The 12185-nt window shown below is 40.7% G+C and overlaps 1 protein-coding gene across 1 annotated transcript in view; it reads left to right on the top strand.

The window, feature by feature from the left end:
- Positions 1 to 238: 238 nt before the first annotated feature.
- Positions 239 to 12185, top strand: part of ATP6V0A4 (ATPase H+ transporting V0 subunit a4) — a 66982-nt gene continuing 55035 nt past the window's right edge. Inside the window, exons 1-3 of the mRNA XM_069087315.1 lie at positions 239 to 423; positions 6616 to 6749; positions 9777 to 9855. Of these exons, the coding sequence (XP_068943416.1) occupies positions 6633 to 6749; positions 9777 to 9855 (196 nt within the window). The 5' untranslated portion in view covers positions 239 to 423; positions 6616 to 6632. The remainder of the gene's footprint in view (positions 424 to 6615; positions 6750 to 9776; positions 9856 to 12185) is intronic.

Below are 12185 nucleotides of genomic sequence, written 5' to 3'. Positions count from 1 at the left end.
CAAAGTGGAGGGCACGACAAGGGTAAAAGCCCTCCTGGTATGAGCAGTCAGAGCTGTGTGGCTAGGCCAGGCAAGGCCACTTTGTCACCATTCACAACAGTCTTGGTGTTGACACAATAGAGCTGGTTAGACATAAGACATGCAAGAATGAGAATGAGCCAGATGTGGCCAGCTCACCCCAGGCTGGCGGCTTCCTTGGGTGGAGGGTGGGGAGGGGGAGGGCAGGGGAAAAGAAAAGAAAATTCCTTCCTTCTACCCTCCTACCTTTGGCTATAGGCTAAAGAGCACCTGGAGGAAAGGTCATTGAGCTTTCTGCTAGGGGCTTGTATTTGTAGCTGAAAGAAAAATTTACCGAGGCAGCCAGGCTCCCGGCTCCTGCTCCAAAACACTGTTAAGGGGGGAAAATAATTGGATGAAGTCAAGGTAAGGGAAAGACTTCCACTGTCTGGAAATCCCCGATGGGATTATGTCTTTCCTTCTTTCCTTTCTTTCTCTTTTCCTTGACTTACCTTTAACAGGACATGCTTTGTATATCTATTAGCATACTTTCTCCCCCATAAGCTCCTTGAAGGCAAGGGTTGTCATTCTTTTTGCCTCCCCAGGGCCCAGCACAGTTCCTGGTAGGTATTTAATAAATGTTGATTGATTGAACATGCCTGTCCCTTTCCCCTGTAAGAACAAAGGAATTATTTTTTTAGGTACTGGAGAACACAGTTAAGAAACTTTTATTAAGTACCTACTTATTTTGCTTCAGGTATAGGGGTAAGCACTGGTGATGCTAACCAAAGCTCCTAACTCTGTCAAGGATCTCCCCAGCTTAATGGATGAAAGAATGAAGAGAAAAACATTTCTTTAGAAGGGGAGCTAAGTTTTTCTTGACATAGTAATGTCAGCACTCAGGATAACCAGGGAAACCTGGGAATTAGAACGTCAACTTGGCTAGCTTTGGTGTCTCTGGGCCAACTGCTAAAAATACACACGAGAAAAGATGGAACTCTTCCTTGGCAGTGAACTAAGTTCTGTGAGTGGGTGCCTTTAACAGAACAGAGGTGGTGCTTAATCCATTAGCTAGTCTAACAGAAAGCCTGATGGAAGGGAAGTCTATTGCTGTCCATGTGATGTATCATCACTTAGCTTTTTCTGGCCTTGGGGACTTCACTAGCCTGGGTAAATGACTGAATCTCTGAATCATCTGAAAAATGAGGCTACCCTGTCTCCCAGGGCTGTGGTGAGGACAAAATGGAATACTTGTAAAGTGCTCTGCAAACTTTTAGAGTGTTATGTAAGACAATTCTTGTAGCAGCCTTGAGTTTTAGTATAGACTTGGGAAGTTTCGCAATATCAAAGACACTTTACAATAAAACAAAGAAACTCACAAGAATACAGTAAAGCCGGTTTGATTGCAGGTCCACCGGGCCCCGCTGTGTTTGGCACTGCATTGAGATCCTGTGGAGAATGAGACCCTCTCCCAAACCAGTCTGGTGGGTTGTTGTCGTTTTTTATAAGGTTCTTCTCTGACTCTCTTGCAAGATCTGGTAGGATCTGATATTATGGGAAGAGAGTGAGGATCATGGATCTACAGATTGGTTATATCAATGGGAGGAGGCAAGGCTCCTTGAGAATGAATGATTAGTTGAATTTCAAACTCCCCAACCTTGGAAAAGGGGTTTTGTGACAGTAGTGGTTCTTATTTGGACTAGCTAACTCAGTTTCACTGTCTGAGATCCTTGGGATTCCTTTATTTAGCTGGGTGGAGAGGCTACTGCTGGGGTCTTTACAATGTCCTCCCCGCTCTAACCCTACATGCTAAACAAAACTTGATCCCCCGCCCAGATCTTGTCCAGGGAAACCTGTAGTTGGGGTAAAATCCAAGAGTCCTCTTTCACAAAGAGCCAGACACCTAAAAGGGTTATGAACTCACCCGGGAGAATAAATACTCTACTCCTTTTCCCAGTGCTGAAGTCCCTAATATCTGGGGTGATAATAATAATTTTTTTTACAGTAAGCTATGTTGGTGTGAGGAAATTGCTTTCCCAAGCCAACTAAAAAAATTTCCTTCCCCTCTTTCCTTCCCCACTCCCCCAGCCCATAGCACTGGCTATTAGGACTGATCAAATCTCCATGACCTTATTCTCTCCTAAGTCAGCTTTGTGTTATCAAGGCAGCTAGGAGTAGTTGTCCCTGAAGAAAGCTTTATCCCTGGGAGGCTTTATCCCTTCCCCCTTCCTCCTTTCCACCCCTTGCTTGGGAGTTGGAGGATTAGCAGATAAGAGAGTGAAGAAAGTGGAGTCTGGTGGCTGGGTTTAAGGGTGAGAATTCAATTATAAGCCAGCTTCTTCCATGCCTTTGTAAATGAAAGACTTGCTAGAAGGCTATTGTCCTCTTCTCGGGACTCTAACCGATTGGCAGGATCATTCAGTCTTTCAATTGTGTCTCACTCTTTATTACCTGGTGGACTATATTGTCCATGGGGTTTTCTTGGCAAAGATACTGGAGTGGTTTGCCATTTCCTTCTCCAGTGGATTAAGGCAAATGGCATTAAGTGACTTATCAGGTCATAGCTAGTCCCTGTCCTACTTGAACTCAGGTCTTCCTGATTTCAGGTCCTGGGCTCTAAGCACTGAGCCATTTGACTGCCTCCTTTTGGCAGAATGGGGGTGAGGGGGTGGAGGTGGAAACAAAAATGCTAGACAAATTGTCATATTGATTGTAATGGAAGAGCCTGACTGTGACTGTGCTGGATAGGATGAGTGTAGAGAAACATGGAAAGATCCACATGAGCTGTTACAAAGTAAAGTCAGCAGAGCCAAGAAAACAATGCACACAATGAATGCAACAATGTAAAAGAAAAGAACAATCATAAAAGAGGGATGTTATAAAATTACAAAGAATATTGACTCACAATATGCTATGAGGAGACAGCCCTACTCTACCCCTTTGCAAAAGTGGGAGGATCCTAAGTGTAGTACATTGCATGTTTCTCACTTTTTTTTTTAGGTTTTTCTTTTTGCTTTTTTGGAGGGGGGAAGGCAGGGCAATTTGGGGTTAAGTGACTTGCCCAAGGTCACATGGCTAGTTTTGTGTTAAGTGTCTGCGGCCAAATTTGAACTCAGATCCTCCTGACTCCAGGGCCGTTGTTCTATTCACTACGCCACCTAGTCGTCCTGTTTCTGACTTTTTCAATGTATTGATCAGTTTTGACAATTCCCCCCTCTTTGTCATATATTTACATAATGCATACATACATAAATACATGCATATATATGTATGTGTGTGTGTATCTATTATCTAGGCTGACATGCTGGGGAGGGAATTTTGATAGAGTTACTGGGGGAATGTAATTATGGCAATGTAAAAACCCCAAAAGATATAGATAAAAAAAGGAAAAAATCAATTTCATCTTCAGCCTCTAGGCCCTTCCTAGAAACATTTCTCTTTAGATCTAAGCCCTGTCACCTGAGGAGATATTAACTCTGGGTATTAAAGGAAACTTCAAAGCTTCATGGATCACCCAGTTATCCTAAGCTCAAAGACCTTGTGGTCAGTTACTACCCCCAGAGTCAGTGAAAATGTGGACTCTGTCCTTTCCCTTGGCCTCTTGAGAGGCCTTGACAATTACTATAAGCTTACTTGCTGAGCTAGGCTGGGCTTGCTGTCTCTTAGAAGTGAGGTACCTGAAACAGGTTGGTAAAACTTGACTCTTATGTATAATGGACTCCCTAGCCTATAGGTCTTGAAGGCTGGGGTCAGCCTCCTCTGCTGCCAAGTGTTCATGTAGAGGATAGAGAAAGTGACCAACTGCAGTAACATGGAGATATCCTGGGTCCAATTATAGCCCTTCCTCCAAACCCAGCTTTCACCTGATCAGAGACCCAAAGTTCCTGAGCCTCTCTAGGGTTGGGGGATTTCTGTATGGAGCTTGTCAACTTCTAACGCCATAATTTTTTCAGTTTCTAAGAAGGCAAAGCAGGGTGAAATGGTTTTTACACCAGAAACCTATAGGTAAGTCTAGACAGTTACTCTGCCAAAAGTAAATAGGGATGCAATGGGGACAGCAGGCCACATATTGCCTGAAGGCTCACTGATAAATTAGCAGATTTTGCTAGGGGCAGCTAGATGGTACATTGGATAGAGAGGGAGGCCTGGAGTCAGAAAGACTGGTTCAAATTTGACCTCAGCCTAGGCAAGTCACTTAATCTCCATTCTCCTCAATTTCTTCATCTGTAAATGGAGATAATTAGTAGCACTTTCCTTCCCAGAAAGACTAATCAATAAACATTAGTCGATTACTGTGTGCCTTGCACTGTGCTGAACTCTGAGAATACAAAAAGAAGACAAAGAGAGCCCCCACCATCAAGGACTTTCTATTCCATCCACTAGGTAATTCCATTCTGGCTGGTGGAGTGGAGGTGGGGGGCACCTGGTGAGGGGGTCTTCCCATTCTAATTTAGACACAGAAACAGCCTAGTTGTGTCCCTTAGTTTTAATTCTAGCTAAACTAGATTTTCCCAAGCACGCAATCAGAATCAGTTGGCCAGCCTGTAAAAAGCCCACTATGAGGTCCTCTTCTCATGATCTCATTGTAAGCAATCCCTTCAAAACAAGCTTGCCTACTGTTTGTTATCCTGTTCTTGTCCCCAGTTTGTTCCCAAAGACAGGTTTAGCAAGGTTTGGAATACCTAAATACCTCCAGGGAAAGATGGCTCTCTCTGTCACATACATTGCCTAGGGAGAAAAACTCCAGGGGCAGGTGATTAGGGATAGAGTCCATAGTCACAGTCTTGGGGAAAGGGAGAAGGAAGGTAGCTTTTGCTTTCTCTGTAAGACTTGGAATATGGACATAGCTGCTAAATTCTTGCTATTATTGCTCAGTCACCTCAGGCATGTCTGACTCTTCCTGACCCTATTTGGGGTTTTCTTGGCAAAGATACTGGAGTGGTTTGCAGTGGATTGGGTGTGGAGTCAAGAAGACCTGAGCTCAAATCTGGCCTCAGTCAGTTACTAGTTAGTCAGTTACAATTCACTTTAACTGTTTGCTGTAGTTTCCTCATCTGTAAAATGAACTGGAGAAGGAAATGACAAATGACTCCAGCATCTTTGCCAAGAAAATCCCAAATTTGGGTGGCTAGGTGGTGAAGTGAATAGAGCACCGGCCCTGAAGTCAGGAGGACCTAGGCTGTGATCCAGCCTCAGATACTTAACACAAAAAATAACCATGTGACCTTGGGCAAGTCACTTAACCCCAATTGCCCTCCAAAAAGCAAAAAAAGAAAAAGAAAACCCCAAATGAGGTCCCAAGAGTTGGACACAATTGAAACAACTGAATAACAAAAAATGCTTACATATAATATCCCTTCCTCTTAAAGGGAATAATGTGAACTAAAAGTCACAGAGGGAGAAAAGCAGATATGTTTGGGAGATAGAGCAGTCCAGTTTGATTGAAGTGCGTGCATGTATGTGTGCGTGTGTGTGTGTGTGTGTGTGTGTGTATGATGGAGAAGAAAGTAAATATGATATTTGGCATTGCTAGATGGTGGAGGACTTTGAAGGCCAGGAAAAATGGGTGGTACTTTATATGGTGAGTAATGAGGATATAAGATACTGGGGTTTTGAGTGATTAGGTCTATGAATAAGGGAGATTTTTCTGGTAAAAATACGAATTCATGTATGCTGCCTATAAGGCATTGTGTATTATGTGCTGGGGATAATGTATAAATCAATAAATATTTATTAAGTGCCTTTGGCCACTCCTATACCCAGCTGTCCCTAAATTCCAACATTTAAGCCAAGTCAATAAACTTTGATTAAGCACTTACTATTCCCCAGGCACTGTGCCAAAACTCTGAGGATACAAACAGAACAAAAGGAAATCCCAACCTTTCTTTTTTTCTTTTGGGAAGGGGGAAGGCCGGGCAATTGGGATTAAGGGTCTTGCTCAAGATCACACAGCTAGTAAGTGTCAAGTGTCTGAGGTTGAATTTGAACTCAGGTCCTCCTGACTCTATTCACTGCACTACCTACCTGCCCCCAGATCCCTTTTAGGAGCAGAAAAGATACCTACCCTCCCCAAATGACTTTCATGCTACATTTTTGTGGATACTGAAGCAGAGTCAGTGAAGTGTAACTTTGTTGATTTTGTCACATATTGGGTGGTGACTGTTGGTGTCTGGTGCCAGTCTGCAAGCAAATAAGCAACCAATGAACACTTATTAAGCATTTCAAATGTGCTGGGCACTGGGCTAAGTGCTGGGGACATTTGCAAAATCAGTCCCTGCCCTCAAGGAGTTTATATTCTAATTGGGGACATAGCATAGGCACATATAAGAGAAATATCAAGCAGAAAGAAACTAAGTCAGAAAGTCCTTTTGAGAGGCAGCATAAGTCAAAGTAGAAAGCCTTGCCATCTCTGTGGAGCCTCACTTTTCTCATCCATAAAGCCGAGATTGTAGAGTCCTTTCTAGCTCTAAAATTTGACAGTTTTATGCCTCTGATTGGATACCTCATCTAAATTTTTTTCTATTGCTTGAATTCATCTGAAATCCCAGTGCTCCCTTCACAGCTTTTATGGTAACACAGCCACCACTTTAATAATGCCTTTCCCCTCTTCTCTTTCAGACCAAGATTGAGCCAACATGGCGTCTATATTTCGGAGTGAGGAGATGTGCTTGTCTCAGCTGTTCCTACAGGCAGAAGCTGCATACTGTTGTGTAGCAGAACTTGGAGAACTGGGATTGGTTCAATTTAAAGATGTAGGTACATTATCATTTGGAGTGATAGTGGGGTGGGGACCAGAGAATTACAGTTACTCTCTCCTAATCAATTTGTTTTTATATAGTATCTTAAGGATTACAAAGTAGTTTCCTCTTGCCATCCCTGTGAATTATGTTGTAAGAGTTCTTTTTTTAAATTTGTTTTTTTCAAGTACAGCCATTTTTATTTATAATTGGCTGAGGCTTTTCTTATGGTGTGCTAAATTAGCTGAGACTCCTAACCATTTCTGTTGAGGTAAGAAACTGGTTGGTGACAAAAGAATTTTTGCAAGAGCCACCTGGTGGTTTTAAATCCCAGACTACCCCATCCATATTTATTAATTTTACAACTTGGTCTCATGTGTTTTTTCTTCAGTTATCTTATCTAAGCCTCCTTCCTCCCAGTCTACTGCAAATCTTACAAGTGTATCTATGAAAAATAAATCTTTACTTTTTCTCCTTTTAGCAGTTATAAATTCCTCTCTTTCTGGCTGTTATAAATCCAAAATTGTTTCTTTCTTTTTCTCTGTGTAATTAGAGGCTATATAAGCTTTAGGAAAACTCTGTCCTTTACTCAGAATTAATTAAGATGCTGAACATGTTAATCTGGTTTTAAGATTTAAGATAAATATCATGAACAGCAATGTCTATCAAGAAATCATTTCTCATTTATTACTTCATTTTATTCTTACAAAACTCCCTCTGAGATATGTAATGCAGTTATTTTTATTCCCATTTTATGGATGATAAAGCTGAGTCTCAAGAATGGTAAGTGATTTCCCCATAGTAAGTTTTTTTTTTTTTTTTGCTTTTTGGAGAGGTGAAGGTAGGGCAATTGGGGTTAAGTGACTTGCCCAATGTCACAGGGCTAGTTTTGTGTTAAGTGTCTGAGGCCAGATTTGAACTCAGATCCTCCTGACTACAGAGCCGGTGCTCTATTCACCTAGCTGCCCCTGGTATACATGTATTATTAACCCATTTTGTTGATTAGGAAAAACCCTAAATGCTTACCCACAGTTATACTGCTAGCAGGGTTCAAACCCTGGTTTCTTAATCCCAAGTCTAGCCCTTTATGAAATGCCTCCAGGAGTAAAAGTGCCCCATGTTACCATATCCTCTTTTTTCCTGACCAGCATTTTTGGGAAACTTTGAATTCATTTGATAATTTGATCCCTACAGATATAATTAGTATAATGGGTCACTGAATCTTAATTGCTTACCTACACAGTTAAAATTTGATCTCTAGATGTGATTAGCATAGTGGTTCACTAAATCTGAACTACTTACCTAGGCAGTTAGATGGCATAGTAGATAGAGTACTGATCTTGGATTCAGAAAGCCATGTGTTCAAATCCTGCCTCAGACACTTTACTAGCTGGGTGACCTGTGCAAGTCACTTAATCCCTGTCTGCCTCAGTTTCTTCATGTGTAAAGTGGGGATAATAATAACATCTACCTCCCAAGGTTGCTGTGAGGATCAAATGAGATAATATTTGTAACAGTGCTTTGCAAACCTTAAAATATATAAATGCTAGCTCTTATTGGTTGTGTGAACATAGCAAGTCACTTAACATCCCTAATCCTCAGTTTCCTCATCTGTAGAATGAAGATAAATATTTCCATTTTCCAATTTGACCATTTATCTACTGAGAAATGACTTGAGTTTTTATAAATTTGGCTCAGTTCCCTATATGTTTTAGAAATGAGGTCTTTATAAGAGAAATTTTTTTTTACAAATTTCCCCCCAGCGTCCTGCTTTCTTTCTAATTTTGAGTGCATTTGGTTTTGTTTGTGCAGAGACCTTTTAATTTAAAGTAATCAAAATGATTGATGTTACCTCCTGTGATCTTCTTTATCTCTTTCTTCAGTCATAAACTCTTCTTTCATCTATAGATCTGACAGGTAATTCTTTCCACACTCCCCTGATTTGATATCCCCTTTTATGTCTAAACCATGTACCCATTTTGACCCTATTTTGGTATACAGTGTGAGATGCTGGTCTATGGCTAGTTTCTGACAAAGTTGCTTTCCAGTTTCCCTAGAAGTTTTGGTCAAATAGTGAGTTCTTGCCCAGAAAACCTGGATCTTTGGGTTCATCAATATTATTTTACTATGGTCAGTCTGAGAGAGTTGACTGAGCCAAGGAGAGTTTAAAAGCATTGCCGATGGTTACAAAGTGAATGTATGTAGAGTGTGTATTCCAACCCAGTTTATCCTAATTGTGGGCCACACTGCTTCCATGGGAGCCAACAACAATGATAATGCCCCAAACTGAAATCCAGACTAAGGATTGAGGAATAGGGCTTTTTCTGAAGTGAGATTCAGATAGAGGAATGGGGATTCAGAGAGGACCTGTGATTATTTCCTATTTATCCTCTATGTAACTTGTTTGTACGCAGTTATTTTTCGTGTTGTCTCCCCCACTACACTGAGTTTCTTGAAGAATGACTGTCTTTTGCTTTTCTCTGTATTTCCAATGCTCAGGACAGTACCTAGCGCAGAGTAGGTGTTTAATAAATGCTCGTTGGCTGACTGACAGGATTGTTATTGGGATCAAATACAGTAATAAATGTAAAGTACTTTGCAAATCTTAAATCTTTATATTAATGTATGCTATTATAAATATGTATTCTTGCCACTTATTGACCTTCATGTTCTCATTGTAATGGAATTTTAAGTTATCCTTTAGTAGGTTTGTTAAATCTCCTTCCTCTTCCCTCTTCTCACTAAGATCAAGGTCACAAAACCAGGGGTCATCTGATGGTGGTTTTTATTTCACTGAACATGTTAGGGGTTCAGTTGGTCAGCAAATGGAGTCACACGTAAGGAATACTTGGAAGTGAAACACATTTAACACTTTGTTAGGTTTGGGGCAGATGGAAGTCCTTGTGAGGAGTGTGGAAGGTGTCAGGGTGTGCCAGCCCATGTAATTTTCTTAGAGTTTTTTAAAAGGAAGAAAAAAATGAAGAAAAGAGCAGAAGAGGTCAGCAGATATTACTAATGTATTCTTTTGGATTTTTTTCCTAGCTCAACGCAAATGTGAACAGCTTCCAACGAAAATTTGTGAATGAAGTCCGAAGGTGTGAGTCCTTGGAGAGAATCCTCCGTAAGTCAGGGTTCTACTAACGTCTAAGGGAGTTCTTTGGTCAATGGTCAAGAAACAGGGACAAAAGGGAGCTCAGATGATGCTAACTACAGGACAACACAATTGTTGCACATGGTCAGGCTGTCCTCTGACACACAAAGTTCAGTTTAGAGAATAAGTAAAGCTTCTCTCCTCTTGAGTTTCAGGATCAATCACAAACACCTCAGACTTACTTCAATGAACCCATTATGAATCAATCATTGTCTGAATTTATCAGAATCATTCTTGGACTTGTTTGCAATTTTAGCCATTGTCACTTTTTCCAAAGGAGATTAGAGGTGATATGATGAAGAAAAATCATGGGATCTTTGAGTAAGGGGTTGTAGGTTCACACTTACTACTTGAGTGACCCTGAGCAAATAATTTAACATCTATCAACCTCAGTTTCTTCATCTGTAAAATGGAAATAGCATCACACACCTCAGCATTTTAAAGCCCTTTCATATAATGGATACTATTAGTTGTGTTATAAAGAGGGTTATATGTTTTGGTGAGCAAATCGGTGTTTTTCTTAAATCTACACTCTTCCTTCTATCATATTCCATTTTAGCCACCATCTTTCCAAACTAAAAAGTCCTAGTTCTTTTTATCTTTTGCACCATTTTAGGTCTTTAAACCCCTAATGGGGTCTTGGTGAGTGAGACGTGACTGACTCAGCAATACCACTACTTTCCAGCTTTTAAAAAATGTCCTCTTTGCAATGCAGTCACCAAAACTGGACAATAGATTTCAAGGTTTGATACCCACCAAACCATAGCAATGGATGTACTTCATAGAAACCCTAGCTTCCGGGGCGGCCAGGTGGCTCAGCGAGTAAGAGCACCGGCTCCAGTGTCGGGATGACCTGGATCAAATCCGGGTTCAGATACTCAGCACCACACCCAGAAATAATAACTGGCCGTGTAACCTTGAGCAAGTTACTTAACCCCAATTGCTTAAAAAAAAAAAACCCTAGCTTCCTTTAAGGCTTAGTCAAGTGCTGCTTCTTAGGGGTTCTTAACCTGGGGTTCATGGATTTGGGGGGAGGAGTCTGTGATCTTGGATAGGAACAAAATGACATCTTTATTTTCACTAACCCCTAACTGAAGATTAGTATTTCCTTTAATTATGAATTTTAAAAAGTACAGGAAACATTATTATGGAGTCCATAGGTTCAACCAGGTTGCCAAAGGGGCTTATGAAACAAAATAAAGGTTAAGAGTCACTATTGTAGATGAATCTCTTCTGACTGGCACTCCTGGAAATTATGTAGTTTTAGATTTAATTTCCTATGTATGTTGCCTTCCCCTCCACCAAAAATGTAAATTCCTTGAAGATGGGGAGTGTTTTCATTTTTATCTTTTGTTCACAGTACTAAATCTAGTATCTGGCACATTATAGACACTCAATAAATGCATGTTGAATTGAATTTCTGCACCTTATAGAAGTGAATTCTAATTAGTCTCTGTTCCATCCTCCAGGGACATCTTATTTCTTTATTCTGTTCCTTAAACTTAGGAGGAGTTTATGGACCTGAAATTTAATCTGTCCGTAAACATTTTTTAAGCACTTACATTGTGCCAGGCACTAAGCTGAACTCTGGGTATACAAAAAGAGGCAAAAGACAGTTCCTGCCTTCAAGGAGCTCACAGTGTCCTGGGGGAAACAACAAAAGTGGGGATTATTTTATTTTTTTGCCTTTTTAAAAAATTGTTTGGCACATAGTGGGTGTTTGATAAATGCCAGTTGACTAACTAATGTCTTAAGTTTCTTTGGTTAAGTAAAACGATATGATGTAGCTCTGGCTCCATGTCCATTTCTGAACATTTCCCTGGCTCTTATGATGAAGTGAAAGGACTTGCCTAGGCAATGGAGGATGGTAGAGAAGAGGTTGGGAATAAGAATGAAGGTACCCCCCCATCTAGGACCCATGACCATAAATGTGAAACTCTTCATCTGGCATCTGTGCCAGCATGGCAACCAGCTATAAAACCATAATGGCTAGCAATTTACATAACTTTACAAATATTATCTCATTTGATCCTCACAATAATTCGAGGGGGGGGATTGGGAAGTAGTTGCTATTATTATCCCCATTTTACAGATGAAAAAACAGAGACAAACAAAGGTTAAGTGGCATGTCCAGTGTCACACAACTAGTGTCTGAGGCCAGATTTGAACTCTTCCTAATTCCAGGTCTAGTTCTCTATCTACTGTGCCACCTAGGTGTCTTGAAATAAATCAGAAACCTTGTGTGTTCCTAAGATAATTCTTTTGGTGAGCAGGTTTCATGTTTTTAGTTGGTCTTATCA

Source organism: Petaurus breviceps, unplaced genomic scaffold (genome assembly GCF_028583685.1).
Source record: "Petaurus breviceps papuanus isolate PSGF00001 unplaced genomic scaffold, PetGlider_PUasm1.0 181, whole genome shotgun sequence".
Lineage (NCBI taxonomy): Eukaryota > Metazoa > Chordata > Mammalia > Diprotodontia > Petauridae > Petaurus > Petaurus breviceps.
Note: the sequence above shows the minus strand (reverse complement) of the source record. Positions and strands in the feature narration are given on the sequence as shown.